The 20,187-nt window shown below is 37.9% G+C and overlaps 1 protein-coding gene across 4 annotated transcripts in view; it reads right to left on the minus strand.

Moving 5' to 3' along the window:
- The window catches only part of GTF2E2 (general transcription factor IIE subunit 2), a 78,566-nt gene that overhangs the window by 21,498 nt on the left and 36,881 nt on the right, over positions 1-20,187 (minus strand). For all 4 annotated transcript variants that reach the window (XR_013525600.1, XM_002756920.5, XM_078347438.1 and 1 more), the window contains exons 4-6: positions 12,226-12,333; positions 9,907-10,089; positions 5,299-5,392 (exon numbers count right to left, since the gene is read on the minus strand). Coding sequence is in view for 3 of the 4 variants with exons in the window: in XM_002756920.5 (XP_002756966.1) it covers positions 5,299-5,392; positions 9,907-10,089; positions 12,226-12,333 (385 nt within the window). In the remaining variant the exon portion in view is untranslated. The remainder of the gene's footprint in view (positions 1-5,298; positions 5,393-9,906; positions 10,090-12,225; positions 12,334-20,187) is intronic.

Raw genomic sequence — 20,187 nt, forward strand, 5'->3', positions numbered from 1 at the left:
ATTGTGACTTTCATTTCTATTCCATTTGCATTCTAGAATAGCTGCTTGAACATTTATACATTTTTGAATTTTTTTTGAGACAGAGCCTTGCTCTGTCGCCCAGGCTGGAGTGCAGTGGCATGATCTCGGCTCACTACAACCTCCACCTCCCAGATTCAAGCAATTCTCGTGCCTCAACCTTCCAAGTAGCTGGGATTACAGGCATGTGCCACCATGCCTGGCTAATTTTTGTACCTTTAGTAGAAACCCCATTGGGGTTTCATCATGGCCAAGCTGGTCTCAAACTCCTAACCTCAAGTGATCTGCCTAAGCCAGGCTTCCCGAAGTGCTGGGATTACAGGCTAAGACACCACGCCTGGCTGAAATAAACTTTTAAATCATAAAAACATATTTGTATTTCTCCTTTACACTGAGCTTAGGGATTATAATGACTCTTTAAGAAAGTATGTTTACCAGTTTATATTATCTATGAATTTAATTTCACAAGCGCAAAGATGATGTTACAAAGCATTTGTTATAAAAAGTGTTCACTGTCTTTGGGAGGCCGAGGTGGGCAGATCACCTGAGGTTGGGAGTTCAAGACTAGCCTGGACCAACATGGAGAAATCCCGTGTCTATTAGAAATACAAAATTAGCCAGGCATGGTGGCACATGCCTATAATCCCAGCTACTAGGGAAGTTGAGGCAGAAGAATAGCTTGAACCAGGGAGGCGGAAGTTGCAGTAAGCAGAGATCGTGCCATTGAACCCTAGCCTGGGCAACAAGAGTAAAACTTCATCACAAAACAAAAAAGAAAAAAAAATGTTCATTGAATCTGGTAAAACGAAAACCACTCTAGAAAAAAACCAAGGCCTTCCTACAGTCTTTGTCTTTGCTATTCCCCCTGGATTCTTGCCTTACAGTCCCACACGTGGACACTATGCTGACCCCTGGCAAGGCTAGCTCCACCTCACTTCTCCTGTTTTAGCTCAGTTCACCTTTTTTTTTTTTTAACAGAGGTTGTATCTGAACTTCACCACCCCCACCTTACCATAGAGCTCATTTATTTCCTTACTAGCATTTCACACAATCTGCAATATTTTCAATTTTTGTATATTGCCCCCCTTCAGAATGGAAGCTCCAGAAAGACAGGGACTGGGCTATCTTATACCCTATATTTAGCAAAATGACTAGGGCACTTAGCAGGAGATCATTAAATATTTACTGAATAAACAGACTTATGAATAAACATTAATAGATTATAACAAAAATCCCAGAAACTGTCAAGAAGGAAATAAAAAGACAACCAAGAATAAAAGAATGAAAAGAAATTATACCATTTCCAAGTAAATGATGGGGAGATTACAACACATAATAAAGACAGTAAATGTACAATGACAGAACTGATTCAAAAGTTAAAGCCAGCCGTATGCCTTCTACAGAAAACACCTAAAACAAAAAAGAGAGAGACAGAAAGTAAAAGATGGGCAAAATACATCAAATTTTTAAAAAGCCAGAGGTTAAGAGAGTCAGATGAGATAAAGCCAGACCTCAAGGAAAAGAACATTAAATACAACCAAAAGAGACACTTTATGATGATTCTGAACACAATTCTTAAACTATGACTGCCAAGAATGTTTATAAACTAAAAACTCTGCATGAAAATATAACAAAGCAGTAACTCCAGGAAATATCAGGGAAAATAAAGTAAAAGTTGTGAGAGATTCTGATGTTTGCTCAGTCACTGCTTAGTTCAAGCAGTCAAAAAATAAATATGTATATAGATGGAAATCTGATAGATTGTATTTTCTATTAAAATGAAAACACAACAAACAACAAAAATAAGTAGTTCACAAAGAAACAAAGAAAGAATAAATACAAAAAAAATGTGGAATAAAAAGAGAAAATAACAAAGAGAAAATTAAGTCCTAAGGCTACACTATAAAATCGCACACTATTAAATCTGAAATTTTAAACTGAATGATTTTCAGGGAAAACACAAATTATCAAAATTGACTCACAAGATAGAAAACTTAAAGACATAAGCAAATAAAACGTTAAGAATGTTGCCAAGAAAGCAACAAGCCAGATGTATATGCTTTCACATTTTTAAGGAATCTACTATCCTCATAAGAAATGAGTGGGGAGGGGAAGAAAAACTTTTCTTTTTATGAACCCAGCATAATAACCATAACTACAATCTGACAAAGCACACAAAAGAGAAAGCTGACCATACTGAAACAACTGTCCTAAATACAGTAATATAAAGAACCTATAAATACATAAAGCCAAAGAAAGGTTATCCTATGAGTATAAGGATGGTTCAATATTAAGAAATATAGTAGTACATTTCACCATAAATTAAATGTTAGCAACAACAAAGATCTCAAAAGATGCAAAAATATTTTCCCAATTTACTTCTACAATATCTTCCTGATTTCTATGGCTACTTCATAAAAAATACATAGCCAATGTGTAAGCTATGTAAAGGTATTTGCTTCAGCATTGTTAAGTATTTTAAAACCCATTAATCAGGTACACACAGTGGAGGACTAATCAGCCATACATCATTATGGAATATTTGTAATGCTAAAAAAGCAAACTAAAACAATAAACATCAAATTACTTACAGAACTCATTCCTGATTATGTAAGATTTTACTAACAAGCATTTTATCACAGGACATGTATTACATATGTGATGCCTGTTTAATAGTAATATTAAACTCCAGCATATGTGATGCATGAGTTTAATGTTTAATGTTACTATTTTACTCTATGTACTGCTACACTGTTATTGATTTCTAGAGGGGAAAAGCAAACTCTCATTTTGCCCCTATGAGCCACATAATAAGGAAACAGGAAAGAGTTTAGGCCAACAAAGGCTGTATAAAATGACAAGGCCAAATAAAATGATGGGGGTAATATTAAGGAAATACAGATAAAAGATACACAAACAGGAAAAAGCAAAGCAAAGTTAAAACAATGGTATCCACAGAAAGAGCACATAAGCGACGGACAGCCTAGTGTGTGGATTACATGAATGCCTGAGCCTCCCACTGCTAAACACAGTGTATTCCTCAAATAACCCGAAAGAAATACTATTTAAAAATTCTAGAGTTTCATGTGCACTCTTACAAAGCTACTGTAATCTCTTTCCTATCAAACACTCGCCTCAAGTTATACATCTTATTACACAACAGACATTCTACACTATGCTGCCATCTGCAGAGCAGACTTAACACTAAAATTCCCACCAAGAATGTTTAAATATGATGTTTGTTGAAGGCATCAAAGTAAATGACGGAGAAACTAAAACTGAACTAGTGATATAACTATACTGGGAGAAGAGCAGTAAGTACAGGAAAGAGAAATGACAGTAAGTCACACAATGTTTAAAGTTAAAAAACAAAAAAACAAGAAACAATACCATAAGCATATTTATCAATTGGGAAAAAACTGAAGAACCCAAAATAAAACTAGTTAAGTAGCTGCCACAAAAGAAAGAGAAGCTAGAGAAGGGAAAGGCATGTCTGCCTTTTATTATAGCATTTTACTCTCTATTTAAACTTGCAATACTTGTATAAGTATTTTTAAGTACTGCAAATATTTTTCAAAATGAGATAATTATGCCTAAGAATAAAGGAATCAGTTATTTCTTAGAGGGGTTTTTTTTTTTAGCTGAGAAATATCTTAAATAGTTTTTAAAGTTTTTTTTTTTTAAACAGGGTATCACTCTGTCACCCACTCAACTGAGGCTGGAGTGCAGTGGCACAATCAGCTCACTGCAACCTCAAGCTCCTGAGTTCAAGCAATCTATCCTCCTGTCTCAGCCTCACAAGTAGCTGAGACCACAGGCATGCGCCACCAAGCCTGGCTAATTTTTATGTTTTTTGTAGAAATAGGGTCTCACTTTTTTGCCCAAGCTGGTCTTGAACTCCTGGCTTCAAGTGATCCTCATACCGTGGCCTCTGAAAGTGCTGGGATTAGAGACAGGAACCACCATGCCCAGTCTTAAATGTTTTTAAAAGCAAAGGCAACATTCCAAGTAACAAAGACTAAAAGCAATATAAAAATTGCCAAGCAGTGCTGAATTCTTTGTTCAATAGGCACCAATCACTACAATGGATAGGATAAGTTTACTACATACTTGCTGTGTTATATACAACAGCTTATTAGAAACAGTAGCATCAAACAACTGGAATACTCCACAAATTTTTATTTAATTAACATTTATTGTCAACCAATTATATGTAAGGTACTCAACTGGGATTTTCACAAAAATACAATTTCCTAAAACAACTTCAGGTGAACTAAAGCCCTATCTATCAGAACCACAAGCCTGGATATCTACAGTCAGATAGTCAGATAACAAAAGGAAAACTTAAGGTTACTGCACAAATCACAAAATCAAAATCCAGACATTTACTCGCTAGTAGAGGGATAAGACTTATAAATATATTTGTTATACAAAATTACTAATTCAGTAGAATCTCTTTTATTTAATGCCATATAGAAGAGCCAGTAGGACTAGGCAGGCCACAGCCATAGTCTCACATTTGGAGTTTATTCATATTTTGCTCTATGTACTTTAGTATTTTACCATTAATTTCCATGATTTTGAAATTTTATAAGTAAACTGACATTCAATTATTTTCCTGCCATTTTATAAAATTTCAAACATAATACAAATTTACAGTAAAATACCATTACATTTGCTAAAATGGCAATTTCTACTTGAACAAGAAATTTTTCATCATTAAACCTTTGTTTAATGATGACAAATTATTGACCAAAATTTAAAACTAAAGTCCAAATATAGGTATTGCACATTTAGTAAGAGACCTGACACACAGCTTAGCATCCAACTCCAAATTTCCAAGAAGAAAAACATCATGTCCTTCCTATTCAATTTGATAACTGAAAGATTCATAAGGTAAGAGAATACTATTCACCAATAAAAGTTTATTCTTTTTCCCATCTTGCATCAAGCTTTTGTATCAGGATATAAACTTATATTTGTAAAAGTATAAAAATAAAGAAACATACCTGTTTGGCACAGCTGAGCTACAAATGTAAGAAATCCTGAACAGAGATGTTATGTACAATTAACCTAAAATCTTTTAAATCACATATTTCAAATTGCATTCTAAGAAACAATGTTAGACATAGGGACTACTGGCTCTGTTCTAAGAGATGATAATGCTAAAAAAAAAAAAAGTAAGATTTTAATTATAATTGTATTACAAATATAAATTTTATCACCATAAAATTATAATAGACTTGCAAACTAAAGAAAGTATAATACAGAAAGACTCACCTTCATCCACTGAAAACTGACAGCTCTTATCATTGAAGAAAAGTATTTTCTTCTTATCAGGACGATTTACAAATAGTATCTGGTCCCCCAAAGCCTTAAAGATAGATAAAATACAAATTTTTCAGTTAACTCCAAATTACCTCACCAAAAAAAATTTTCACACAATAAAGGACTTTCATTTCCTTAACCCACTCAGTGTACCACCATAGGGTCCACAGGACCCAATTTTAGTTTTTGTTTTCTTTTTAAGAGACACCCAAACTGGAGACCAGTGGCACAAACACAGCTCACTGCAGCTTCAACCTCTCAGGCTCAAGCAATCCTCCCACCTCAGCCTCTGAAGTAGCTGGGACCACAGGTGCATTGCCACCATGTCTAGTTAATGTTTTCAAGTTTTGTAGAGAAAGGGTCTCACTACATTGCCAGAGCTGGTCTTGAACTACTGAGCTCAATCTTCCCACCTCAGCCTCCCAAAGTGCAGGGAATACAGGCATGAGCCACTCCACCAAGCCCCAATTTTAGTTTTAGAGTTTCTTTCTTGAGCAGTTTTTTTGGGTGTTTTGTTTTGTTTTTTGAGACAGAGTCTCACTGTGTCGCCCATCGCCCAGCCTAGAGTGCAACAGCGCAATCTGGGCTCACTGCAACCTTCTATCTCCTTGGTTCAAGCGATTATCCTACCTTAGCCTCCTGAGTAGCTGGGACAACAGGCGCGCGCTACAACGCCCACCTAATTTTTTGTTTGTTTAGCAGAGACATAGTTTCACCATGTTGGCCAGGCTGGTCTCGAAGTCCTGACCTCATGATCCACCCACCTTGGTCCCCCAAAGTGTTGGGATTACAGGCATGAGCCACCTCGCCCAGCAGTTCTATTTTTTAAAAATTAGTATTTCGCAACTTGTATTCTTAGATGTCTTCCAAAGAACAAAAAGAAAATGTGTTTCACTTAAAACAGAATAAAATTCAATCTTTGTTGCAATTACTATTTGGATCCATGGGACTCTTACTAATCTAAGACATAATGGAATCTTGGTGTTCTTACTTTTCCTCTACCTTGAGATATTTTGCTACTTACTCATCATTATCCATCAATTATTTCCATTTGTGCTTTTAAAACGCTCAAATAGTAAGAAAACAGAAGAATGATTAAATCACCTAGAAATGTGATGCAATAGTGAAATATCATGGGCATCCTTCTGTCTGCTTACTGCATTGCCCAAAGTAATACATTACACCTTTTCAATACATATAAAAGATTGGAGGAGTCTTCTTCTCTTTTTAACTTTCATTGAACACACACCTGACAAAAAGACTTATTTTCTACCCTTGAGAGCAAAGACAAGAAAACTGACAAAGGACATTTCACAATTATTAGATGAATCAAAATATGAATGCAGAAAGCCAAATAGCAGCACTCTAGACTATCTGGTAAAAATTCATCATAGGAATAAAGTCTCAAGTTATGATCTTTAGATGATAATAACACTAGTGAATAATCTCAAGCTTAAGAATCAACAAGTGAACAAGATGCTTCTAAACACAAAATGGAAATGATATTGTCATCTTGTTATTCAACAGGAAGATTATCACACAATATTTTGTGACAAGAATCTTTATCATCTCACTTTGCTAAAAGGATATGTGATAGTATTCTTTCTTCTGTTCGATGTATGTTTGCCAAAACTTACTTGATACAGGAGTTAGTTGTGTTAAATTCTTAATAAAACCTCTAATAAATCTGTTTTCATCATTCCATTATTCTTACATAAATTATTCATAAAACAGATTAGAATAGTATAAAAGTAACAGTCCACTAGATCCAGGTGGTAAAAGGTGATGACTACAGGATGAGCAACCCAAATCCCAAAATCTCAAATCCAAAATCCAGAACTTTTTGAGTGCTAACATGACATACAAAAGAAATACTTACTGGGGGGATGCGCATGGTGGCTCAAGCCTATAATCCAAGCACTCTGGGAGGATCACTTGAGGTCAGGAGTTCAAGACCAGCCTGGCCAACATGGTGAAACCCCCATTTCTACTAAAAATACAAAAATTAGCCAGGCGTGGTGGCGGGTGCCTGTAATCCCAGCTACTTGGGAGGCTGAGGCAGGACAATCTCTTAAACCCAGGAAATGGACATTGCAGTGAGCCAAGATCACACCACTGTACTCTAGCCAGGGTGAAGAAGCAAGACTCCGTCTTATTTAAAAAAAAAAAAAAAGAAAGAAAGAAAGAAAGAAAAGAAATATTGGAGCATTTTGGATTTCAGGTTTTCAGCGTTGGGATATTCAATTGGTATAATGAAAATATCCCCAAATTTGAAAAAATCTAAAATGCAAAACACTTCTGGTTCCAAGCATTTCAGATAAGGGATAGTCAAATTGTACATATGTAAAATAAATGAAGGAACCTGAAGGCATTGCTAAAAAAATTAAAAACATGAATAAATGAAAAGAATTCTACACTTACGTATTTAAAAACTTAATACAGTTACAATTAATAACTGTATTAACTGATAGGGATTACACTGAATATGTAGATAACTTTGGGTAGTATTGACAGTTACGCAGTTTCACCATGTTGGCCAGGTTGGTCTCAAACTCCTGACCTCAAGTGATCCGCCTGCCTTCGGCCTCCCAAAGTACTGGGAATACAGGTGTGAGCCACTGCACCTGGCCTGATTAATGTGGCTTTGTAATATGTTTTGAAATCAGGAAGATTTCAAATGTAGATACATATTTAATATGTAGATAACTTTGGGTAGTATTGACAGTTACGATGTAATCCCTATCAAAATCCCAAAGGCATTTTTTTTTTTTGCAGAAATGGAAAAATCCATCCAAAAATTTTTATGAAACCTCAAGGGACCACAAAAACAGCCTGAAGTGATTTGGATCTGTGTCCCCATCAAATCTCATATCAAACTGTAATCCCCAATGTTGCAGGTGGAGCTGGTGGGAGGTGACTGGAGTGTGAAGATGGATTTCCCCCTTGGTGCTGTTCTCCTGATAGTGAGTTCTCATGAGATCTGGTCATTTCAAAGTCTGTGGCATCCTCCCCACGCTCTCAAAATGGAAACGGGCGCCTGTAATCCCAGCTCCTGGGCCATGTAAGATGAGTCTGCTTCCCCTTCAACTTCTGCCATGATGATAAGTTTCCTGAGACCTCTCCAGAAGCTGAGTTGACACCAGCATCATGCTTCCTAGACAGCCTGCAGAACTGTGAGCCAATTAAATCTTTTCTTTATAAATTACCCAGTCTCATGCATTCCTTTATAGCAGTGCAAGAATGGACTAACACAAAACCAAAACAATCCTGAAAAACAACAAAATTGGTGACCTCACTCTTCCTGATTTCAAAACATATTACAAATCCACATTAATCAGGCCAGGTGTGGTGGCTCACACCTGTATTCCCAGCACTTTGGGAAGCCGAAGGCAGGCAGATAACTTGCCGTCAGGAGTTTGAGACCAACCTGGCCAACATGGTGAAACTGCATCTCTACTAAAAATACAAAAATCTGCCAGGTGTGGTGGTGCATGCCTAGAACCTCAGCTACTCGGGAGGCTGAGGCAGGAGTATCACTTGAACCGGAGAAAGAGGTTGCCATGAGCCAAGACTGCATCACTGAGCTCCAGCCTGGGTGACAGAGCGAGATTCTATCTCAAAAAAAAAAAAAAAAAAAAAAAAAAGCTGCATTATTCAAAGCAATGTATTTACAGCATGAAAAAAGACATATAGGTCTATGAAACAGAATAGAGAGCCCAGAAATAAACCTTCACATATATGGTCAAATGAATTTCCACATGGGTACCAAGACTAAGACTATTCAATGGGCTTACAATTTAAAAACTACACCAGCTGGGCTTAACAAGTTGGAAGTGAAGAGGAAAAGTCAGTGAATTTGACAATGGATTAACAGAATAGGAAAAAAAAATTGAAATAAATAAAAAGAGCCTCAGGGACTTGTGGTACAATATCAGAAGGTCTGACATGTATAATTCCATTACCAAGAAGCAGAGGAGATAAAGGGGCAAGTTCTCTTCTGCAGGTAGCAAAAAGAATGAACCTGCTTAGTAAGTTGACATTAATCAGTAGCAACTGTGACAAATGGAAACAAGCAGCTTTCTCCAGTACGTTTCAAATTTAAACTGGAAATGTAATCTGTATCAATAGGACTTTCACAGATAGCCCCTTCAGGACTTCCAAACAGCCAGGTTATTAACCAGTGCTTTTGTGTTTAATACCTCTAGTTCCTCAGGTAAGGAACATCTACTAGTATTACAGAAGATGCTCTTATTTACAAACACAGCTTACAAGAGAAACTCTACTGCCTTTGAGGAAAACTTTCCAGAGATACCCTGTATAGTCTAACAATCATACAGCAACAACAACAGGAACCTACTAAAGTTACACAGAGACGGCTGCTCCCCCTCCTGTTTGGTGGCACAAGACAAATTTCAAATCTTCAAGTGGCTCACTGTAACCCCATTTGTATATAATGGAGGCTTTAAAAACAACTGTTAAATGTTTGATATTTTTAAAACCAAGAAGTCATTATTCATTAAAATTATATCAAGACATAGAAAGAAAAGAGAGACTGGTTACCTTGACAGCTTTCTGGGAATTGGGCAGTGCTTCTTCTATGTCTTCTAAAAGAATTCCTCCTAATCCTCGCTGGTCATGCTGATCTAAGAGCCTCAGTAGGGCCTTCTTATCTCTCACGTTGTACTTGGGCTTGAAAGCATACTTCCCATCTATTACTTCAATTTTGGGATTGTTGACTAAAGCCTGTAACCGTGATAAAAGTGATAAATTTGTAATATATTAACAAAAGGAAACATAAAAACTAAAAATTTTTTTTTTTTTTTTGAAACAGTCTTGTTCCATCTCCCAAGCTGGAGTGCAGTGGCGCCATCTCGGCTCACTGCAACATACGCCTGCTGGGTTCAAGCTATTCTCCTGCCTCAGCCTCCCGAGTAGCTGAGACTACAGGTGCACACTGCCACATCCAGCTACTTTTTTTATTTTTAGTAGTGACGGGGTTTTACCAGGTTAGCCAGGCTGTTCTTGAACTTCTGACCTCAGGTGATTCACCCACCTCAATCTCCCAAAGTGCTGGGATTATAGGCCTGGGCCACCTCACCCAGCCCATATATATATTCTTAATTCTACTAATTATTTTAAAATACAATAGTAGCCAAAACAATGGCAAATTAAAAGTACCTTATGAATACAAACTGGTAGGCCTAAAATCCTGGACACCCAGGATTCCAGAACAGATCAGCCCAGTGCTCGCTTTTTACAAAAGAAACAGTGTATTATTTACATAAATTATTTGAAGAGAAATAAGCCATTTTATCAGAACTGCTTTGAAAAAAGCTAAATCCATATTCTTTTAGAAGTCAAAATGGGTACAAATCAATAAAACACCCACTAATATTAACAAAGTAAACTGAGTAGGGCCTATTCCACCCACTAAGTATATCTTATCACATACTGGCATTATAACGGGAGGGACATTACCATTACCCTTACTAGTCAATGGTCTTCCCCACCTGCTATCAGCTGGCATTGGCAGCTGTGGAAGGAAGTGAAAAGGACCAGACTAGCACATACAAGAACTTTACCTATAATGGCAGCTTGAGAAAGAAACTGAGTAGGAATGCAGGAATTATTGAATATAATTATGTTTCTAGTCAGTTCTGTTGTACAGCTAATATCAGAAGGAAAGCTCAAGAAAGAACGACCCTATATATTTTCTTCTGCAGCTGCCAGCCTACCCTGAAAGGAGAGAGAGAAGAAACACAGAAAGAAGAAAAAAGGGAGAACAGAATAATAAAATGATCAAATTAATTGATAACTATATGTTGGCAGTCTATGAAATCTCAAGGTTAGGTAAACCAGCGAATTTAAATGTGGATTACCATTGTCTGTATATCACTAATACAATAAGCTACAATGATACTGATTAACAGTCATGTTATATTATAAAAGTCAAGACCTATATTTTGCGTGGTAAAAAATAAAGGAATTATATGTTAGTAATTTTATATTTGGTTTCTAGAATCTATCTCTGGTCCTAGAAAGTTGTCTTCTTAGTTTTCACTTCATATTTAAATTCAAAAGTGGTAAACATCTGAATTTTTAAACGCTATTCATTTCCAAATCAGCATGGTCACTGAATGTGTTGGGGTTTCTTCAAATGGTGTGTGTTCATACAGCACTCATGACTTTTTTCCCACATAAAGTCATAATAGCAGTAATTGTACAACAGAGTATCTTCCTATCCCTGCAGTACCTAACGCTTTAAAATTTTCTAAAACAAAAACAATTCAATTTAAAAGCACACAAATTATAAATCTGGCAATTCAAATTAAGCATTAATTAATCTGTAAAAAACATAAGTGGAACTGGTACATTGACTTCCTTCCAACTTTTACACAGAAGTTTACCTTTAACATTATGAAATAAATACATACATAAAAGTACGTGAAAACCAACAAATCAGTATTATAAATGCATACATCTAAAAAACAACCCTACAAGATTTCTTTTAAGAAAAAGTAAAAACCATTATCAGATTTCATCATATTAAAAACATTCTAGACAAGGCCCAGTGGCTCATGCCTGTAACCCCAGCACTTTGAAAGACTGATCACTTAAGGGCTCAAGACCAGCCTGGCCAACATGGTGAAATCCTGTCTCTACTAAAAATACAAAAATTAGCCTGGCGTCATGGCGCATGCCTGCAGTCCCAACTACTCGGGAGGCTGAGGCTGCAGTGAGCTGAGATCGCACCACTGCACTCCAGCCTGTGCAACAGAGCAAGACTCTGTCTAAAAAAAAAAAAAAAAAAATTCTAGTGACAGGAAATCTCTCTCAATAATCAAATAAATTTTAACAATGTTTTCAGCCTTTTCTTACCTCAGTCATTAGCCATTGTTTCTGCTTGAGTCCAATATCTAAATGCTGTGTTTCATCCAAAATTTCATCTAAGGTTAGAGGATGCGTATCTCCTCGCTGATGCCGTGTCTATTGAGTGAAAAAATTGTTAGAACATAGTTTTAAAATGCTAAATGCCTTAAATCATAGTTACATGTACATAAATCTTTTCATACATAAATCTCTTCAGGAATGAAAAACATGTATTATTCCAGGTAGTATAATCATACTGATGAAGAACACAAGACTCTGAAATCAGTACTGGATTGAGACTCACTGCTCTATAAAATAAAATGATAAACTGACAAAAATATGCAATTCATATCACAAAGAACTAATCTGCCTAACATTTCAAGAACGTCAAAAACCTAACAAATTAGTCCAGGCATGGTGGCTCACAGCTGTAATCCAACACTTTGGGATTATACTTTGGGAGGCTTGAGGCAGGGGAATCACTTGAGGTCAGGTGTTTGAGACCAGCCTGGCCAACACAGTGAAACCCCATCTCTACTAAAAATACAAAACACATTAGCTGCACATAGTGGTGCATGCTTGTAATCCCAGCTACTCGGGAGGCTGAGGCAAGAGGACCGCTTGAACCTGGGAGGAGGAGGCTGCAGTGAGCTGAGATCATGCCACTGCACTCCAGACTGGGGGACAGAGCAAGGCTCTATGTAAAAAAAAAAAAAAAAAAAAAAAAAAAGGCTGGGCGCAGTGGCTCACGCCTGTAATCCCAGCACTTTGGGTGGATCACCTGAGGTTGGGAGTTCAAGACCAGCCTGACCAACATGGTGAAACCCCATCTCTACTAAAAATACAAAACAAATTAGCTGGGCATGGTGGTACAGACCTGTAGTCCCAGCTACTCAGGAGGCTGAGGCAGAATTGATTGAACCCAGGAGGTGGAGACTGCAGTGAGCCGATATCGTGCCACTGCACTACAGCCTGGGTGACAGTGCCAGACTCCGTCTCAAAAAAAAAAAGCTAAGAGAAAATAGCCCAAAGACAGAAACACACAGATTACTAAAAATGACCTTAAACATATGAAAAGACACTCAACGTTCACCAAGCCGTCTTATATCTAGAAACTCACCCTACAGATATAGCAGCACCACATAGGAAAGTGACTTATGGTTACTGTAGCATTGTTTAAAAGGAAAATACTAGAAATAACCCAAGCGCACATAATTAGAAGACGATTAACCACAACACATTCATCCTACTATACAGATGTTCACAAAGTAAATGTAAAAGTTCTCTATGTGCTAAATTGAAAAGATGTCCAGGACAAATTTAATACGTTAAAAAACATGTATCATGTCTATCCAATGAAAACGCGCACACACGCACGTAGATACCAAAAGCTAGAGAGGATGCAAACAGGAACTCTCATTCATTGCTGGTGTGTGAAACGGTACACTGCAGAAGACAGTTCAGCCGTTTCTTACACTAAACACTCTTACCATTCAATTAATCCAGCAATCATGATCTTTGGCATTTACTCAAATGAGCCAAAAATTTATGTGCATACAAAAATTCCCGAAGGTTGCTTATTACAGCTTTATCCATAACTGCCAACCATAACTGCCAAAAGCTGAAAGCCACCACGATGTCCTTCAGTAGGTGAGTGGGTAAATAAACTGTGGTATTCACAGCCAATGGAATACTACCAAGTGCTACAAAGAAATGAGCTATCAAGGTATGAAAAACCATGGAGAAACCTTAAATACATATTACTAAAGCAAAGTAGCCAGTCTAAAAGGCTACATACGGTATGGTTCCAACTATTGACAATGTCAAAAAGGCAAAACCATGGAGACAATAAAAAGTTTAGTAGCTGCCAAGGGTTGGGGGGAGGGAAGGAGGAATAGGCAGAGCCCTGAGGTTTTTTAGGGCAGTGAAAATGCTTAGTAGCATACTATAGTGGTAGACACAGGTCATTTGTACAAACCCACAGAAAGAATATCACTAAGAGTGAACTCATGTCAACTATGGACTTTGAAGGGTAATTTGTCAATGTGGATTCATCAGTTGTCCCAAATGTACTCTTCTGGTGCAGGATGTTGACAGTGGAGGAAGCTGTGGGGGAATGGGCAGAGAATGGATGAGAATTCTCTACTTTCCACTTAATTTTGCTGTGAACCTAAAACTGCTTTAAAAACTAAAATATTTTTAAAGTAAATAAGAAAAAAGTATATATGTTAAAAAACATATGCAGTATAAACCCTTGTATATAGGGAAGAGCAGAAATAAGTATACATTTGAGCTTTATTTCCGCATAGAGAACCACTAAAAAAGTCACAAGAAACTAATAAAAGAGGCTACCTGTAGGAAGCACAAGAGGGGTGAAAATGAGTAGGATGAGAGGTGAGAACAAGACCTCTTCATTATTCGTCATTATATAACGTTACTTTTTGTACAAAGAGATATGTTATTTATTCAAAACAAAAATCACTCTTCAACAGAAAAAAAATCATCTACACTCCAAGTTTCCTGACAGTGAGCAGGTTACTGAACGTCACTGGGCTTCAGTCAGGCCCTGGAAAACGAATAATAACCACTTCTCCCAACTAAAAGGTACAGACAGCAGATGGAAACATAAAGCTAACACACCATGCACAAGAACCATTCATTGAGCATTTGCTGTGAATTCATTCACTTATTCATTCAAATTTACTGGTAACTACTATGTGCTGAGAGTATTGCAATGCGACATATGATAAAATGCAAACTACTACTGCCTTTAAGAGCTCCCAATAGACGGGAGAAGCTAAACATACAAGCTACCAAAGTTAGATATGGCTGGGCACAGTGGCTTACACCTGAATCTCAGCAAATTGGAAGAATGTCAAAGTGGGCAGATCGCTTGAACCCAGGAGACTGAGACCAGTCTGGACAACTCTGTAAAACTCCAACTCTACCAAAAAATATTCATCTATACAAAAATTAATCAGGTGTGGTGGCATGCACTTGTAGTCCCAGTTACTTGGGAGGCTGAGGTGGAATGACTGCTTGAACACAGGAGGCAGAGGCTACAGTGAGCTGTGGTCATGCCACTGCACTCCAGCCTGAGTGACAGAGGCAGATTCTGCCTCAAAAAAAAAGAAAAGAAAAGAAAAAAAGCTAGGTATACAGCTATCTGTCAAGAAGACATCTTCAATCAGAAGAAATGAAAGAGAAAACTAAACAGACCTTGAATGATGACATAACTAGAATATAGAGAAATGCCAGGCAGCTACGGTACAGCACAGTGCTTTCCTATGTGGGGCGTACACAACCTAGGGGCACAAAACTGGGTACCTTGGGATAATGCTTTAGAATGTTTGTCACATTGTTTTTAATTTCCATTTAAAAATTATACTTTACTAGGCTGGGCCCAGTGGCTCACACCTGTAATCCCAGCACTTTTGGAGGCTGAGGCAGGCAGATTACGAGGTCAGGAGTTCAAGACCAGCCTGGCCAACATAATGAAACCCCGTCCATCTCTACCAAAAATACAAAAAATTAGCTGGGCACGGTGGCGCGTGCCTGTAATCCCAGCTACTCGGGAGGCTGAGGCTGGATAATTGCCTGAATCCAGGAGGCAGAGGCTGTGGTGAGCCGAGATCGCACCATTGCACTCCAGCCTGGGTAACAAGAGCGAAACTCCATCTCAAAAAAAAAAAAAATTAGCTGGGCATGGTGGTGTACACCGTAGTCCCAACTACTCAGGAGGCTGAGGCAGGAGACTTGCTTGAACCTAGGAGGAGGAGGTTGCAGTGAGCCAAGATCATGCCACTGCACTCCAGCCTGGGCAACAGAGCAAGACTTTGTCTCAGAAAAAAAAAAAAATTATGCTTCACTAACTAATAGTGAATATAGGAACTGACAAGAGCGGCTCCTTCACTTCACATCAAGGCATCCACGTTTCTGATTGTGACATGTATGATGGAATCCTCAGGCAGAACTGGGAATCCCACATGACAAAGGGCCAGCAGGCGTGGCCTTGCTCATTCCTTCACTTTCAGGATTCTGCAACACAGTGGGATTGGCCTCCTATTAGATGGATTGTGGTGAATTTTTTTTTTTAAGACTTTTCAAATGCAGATACTGTAGAATGCTTTTACAAAGCCATAAGAAATGAACTACAGGCCTGGCATGGTGGCTCATGCCTGTAATCCCAACATTGTGGGAGGCCAAGGAAGGTGGATCACCTGAGGTCGGCAGTTCAAGACCAGCCTGACCAATATGGTGAAAACCCGTGTCTACTAAAAACACAAAAATTAACTGGGCATAGTAGCAGGTGCCTGTAACCCCAGTTACTTGGGAGGCTGAAGCAGGAGAATCACTTGAACTGAGAGGCAGAGGTTGCAGTGAGACAAGATCGCACCACTGCACTCCTGCCTGGGCAACAGAGTAAGATTCTGTCTCCAAAAAAAAAAAAAAGAAAAAGAAAAAAAGAAATGAATTACAAATTTCTCTTTACAAAAAGGCAAATGTCTGAAATCTGCTCAATATTCTACAATTGTAGCAGTTAATTATAGTTTGCTGACAATAATTTTAAAAATAATTAAAATAAGTCATCTGTTCCTTCAAAGTAAAGCTGGCATTTAATAATGTGTAAAAGTAACTGCTTTTTGAAAGAAATCCATGCCAATGAAAAGAGCATTTTGAAAAAGACTCTCTGGGAAATATTTCCATCATTACGTGATTTCTGAGTTTAAAAGGTATAAGAATAAAAACTGTCTTATCTGCATATCTTAAAAATGTTATAAACTATTTTCTAAACTTTATTGTTATATATTTATTTATTTTTGAGACAGAGTCCTGCTCTGTCGCTGGGCTGGAGTGCACTGGTGAGAACTCGGCTCACTGCAACCTCCACCTCCCAGGTTCAAGCGATTCTCCTGCCTCAGTCTCCTGAGTAACTGGGACTACAGGCACGCACCATCACACCCAGCTATTTTGTTTTCAGTAGAGATGGGTCTTCACCATGTTGGCCAGGATGGTCCCAATCTCCTCAATCTCCTGACCCCACGATCTGCCCTCCTCGGCCTCCCAAAGTGCTGGGATTACAGGTGTAAGCCCCGACACCCGGCCTATTTTAGTAATTTTATAGTACTTTGAGTGCTGTTTTACAATCTTTATTTTTTAAAAAGTCTTCCAAACAAAACCCCTCTGTGAGTTTAAAATCAAAATTGTCAATAATTTTAAAATTATAATCCATTTTGATATATTTTGCATAAACATATTAAAAACAGGAGTTTACTAGCCAAACTGTCAAGATTTTTTAAAAAATCAGTGTCATAATCTTGTAACAATGATCTGTAGCCTCTGAGTGAATAATGCATACCCTCCCTCCAAAGACATACACATCCAAATCTCTGTCACCTGTAGCTGTGTTACCTTGTATGACAAAAGGGACTTCACTGGCGTGATTAAATCAAGGATCCCGAGACAGGAGACATTATTGCAGATTCCCAGGTGTCCTTTATAAGGGAAAGAGGGAGGCAGGAGAGTGCCAGTGAATCGCAAGAGATGTAACAACATAAGAGATTGGAGGAAGGGCTACGAGTCAGGGAATGCAGGTAGCTTCTAGAAACTGACAGAAGAAACAGATGCTCCCCTCAGAGCTTCCAGAAGGAACTGGACCTCCCTATAGCCTGACTTTAGCCCAGCGAGTCTGCATTTTGGGCCTCTGACTTCCAAAACTGGAAGATAATCAATTTGGTTGTTTTAAGCTACTGAATTTGTGGTAATTTACAGCAGCAATAGGAAACTTATACACACACACACACACACACACACACACACACACACACTCATTCCTTTGAGATCTATGTATCTTTGGGATCTATAAATCTTTGAGATATATAAATCTTTGTAAGGATCTTTATCACTAAGACAACAATTAAAACCAAGTATCCAAACAAACTAAACTTAAGACCTTCATCACTTTGAAAGAAATGGTTCAGACACAGCACTTGTTTAATCATACTACTTTCAGTCAGCAAAAGAGTTTCTTACACTGTTAAAAAAAATTTTTAATAGCATTATTTTAGGCCAGGTATGGTGGCTCCCACCTGTAATCCCAGCACTTTTGGAGGCCAAGGTGGGCAGATCACAAGGTTAAGAGATCGACACCATCCTGGCCAACATTATGAAACCTCATCTCTACTAAAAATACAAAAATTAGCTGGGTGTGATGGTGCACGCCTGGAGTCTCAGCTACTTGAGAGGCTGAGGCAGGAGAATGGCTTGAACCTGGGAGGCAGAGGTTGCAGTGAGCTTGCGCCACTGCACTCCAGGCTGGTGAAAGAGTGAGACTCTGTCTCAAAAAAAAAAAAAAGCATATTTTACCTTTTATCTCTTTTTCATTTCTTATTTTTGTTTAAGCTTAAAACATATACAATGTATCAGTAAGTAATACACTAGTGAATACACAAAAAAAAAGCTAAGAAACTTTTAATAGTGGTAGCCAAACTGGGCATGGTGGCTCAAGTCTATAATCCCAGCACTCTGGGTGGCTCACTTGAGCTCAGTTCAAGACCAGCCTGGCCAACATGGTGAAACCTCAACTCCACTAAAAACACAAAAATTAGCCAGGCGTGGTGGCACACGCCTATAATCCCAGCTGCTCAAGAGGCTGAGGCAGGAGAATTGCTTGAACCCTACAGGCAGAGGTTGCAGTGAGCCAAGATTGCACTTCTGCACTCCAGCCCCTGGGCAACAGAGTGATATTCCTCCTCAAAAAAAAAGGTAGCCAAGAAAAAATGGCAGAGTGCAGTGCAGTAGACTTTTGGATATATGGATCTGAAGCACACAGCCTAAACTAGAAGGAATAATGGAGGTTAGCGTAGTTTTACTTGTCTAAGGACAGCCAACATGAGCGTTTCCAAAATCTTATTCCATATTCTCCATTATCATTGATTATCAAATTTGATCTATTTTCCTTTGTTTCCTTTACATTAAAATCTTTTTCCCTATTATAATCAAATACTTAATTACCAAAAGGCCAACCTAACCTAGAAATATAAGCAAATAAGAATACAGCTCAAGAAAAATTAAAAAGTACTAGCCTTGTATTGTTTTTAAATTAAAAATAAATGAAATTATTGAAATCAGAACAAAATCAATGACAGAAGTAATAATCAACATATGAAAGCCTAAACATTTTCACTGAGCTTTGTAAAGAGAGAAGCCAAAAACGCAGCTATCAAGTTGCCAAGGGGAAGCTATTAGATCAAAATGAGTGATGAGCAATAAAAGACTAGAAGAAACTGAAAATCCCTTCCTCACAGATCAGGAATTAAAGAAAAATGAAAAAGTGCTTAGAGAGAGTACATACATAATGACCTAAAACTAAAGACTTGATTTAGTTTTCAGTGAAGAAAACATTTGTTAAATTTCTTCCTAATTATTGGATGACTGTTGGTGTGCTGCATTTCGTATTTTATTCTACTTTCTTATTTTCTAATTGCAAATTTGTAAAAATTGATTTTTCATGTCGTCTGCAGTTTTACTTCTTCCTTTCCAATTTTTATGTTACTACTACTTTCATGCCAGGAAGAACTTCCAGGACAATACAGAACATACGATGTGACAATTTGGTAACATTGTCTTTTTCCTGACCTAAAGAAAACACATTTGCTATTCTATCGTTAAGTATGATGTTAAATCTAGGTTTTCATACTTGCCCTCTTACCACTGAGTTTCTCAACCAGCATTCCACAAAACTCTGGGGTTCCAGAAGAAATCATGATTTTTTAAAAATAAAAAAAATTTTTTTTGAGACACCATCTCACTCTGTCACCCAGGCAGGAGTGCAGTGGTGCGATCTCAGCTCACTGCAACCTCCACCTCCCAGGTTCTCTGCAGTTCTCTGCCTCAGCCTCCCAAGTAGCCGGGACTATGGGCACCCGCCACCACACCTGGCTACTTTTTGTATTTTCAGTAAAGCAGGGT

The sequence above is a fragment of the Callithrix jacchus genome, chromosome 13, assembly GCF_049354715.1.
Source record: "Callithrix jacchus isolate 240 chromosome 13, calJac240_pri, whole genome shotgun sequence".
Taxonomy (NCBI): domain Eukaryota; kingdom Metazoa; phylum Chordata; class Mammalia; order Primates; family Cebidae; genus Callithrix; species Callithrix jacchus.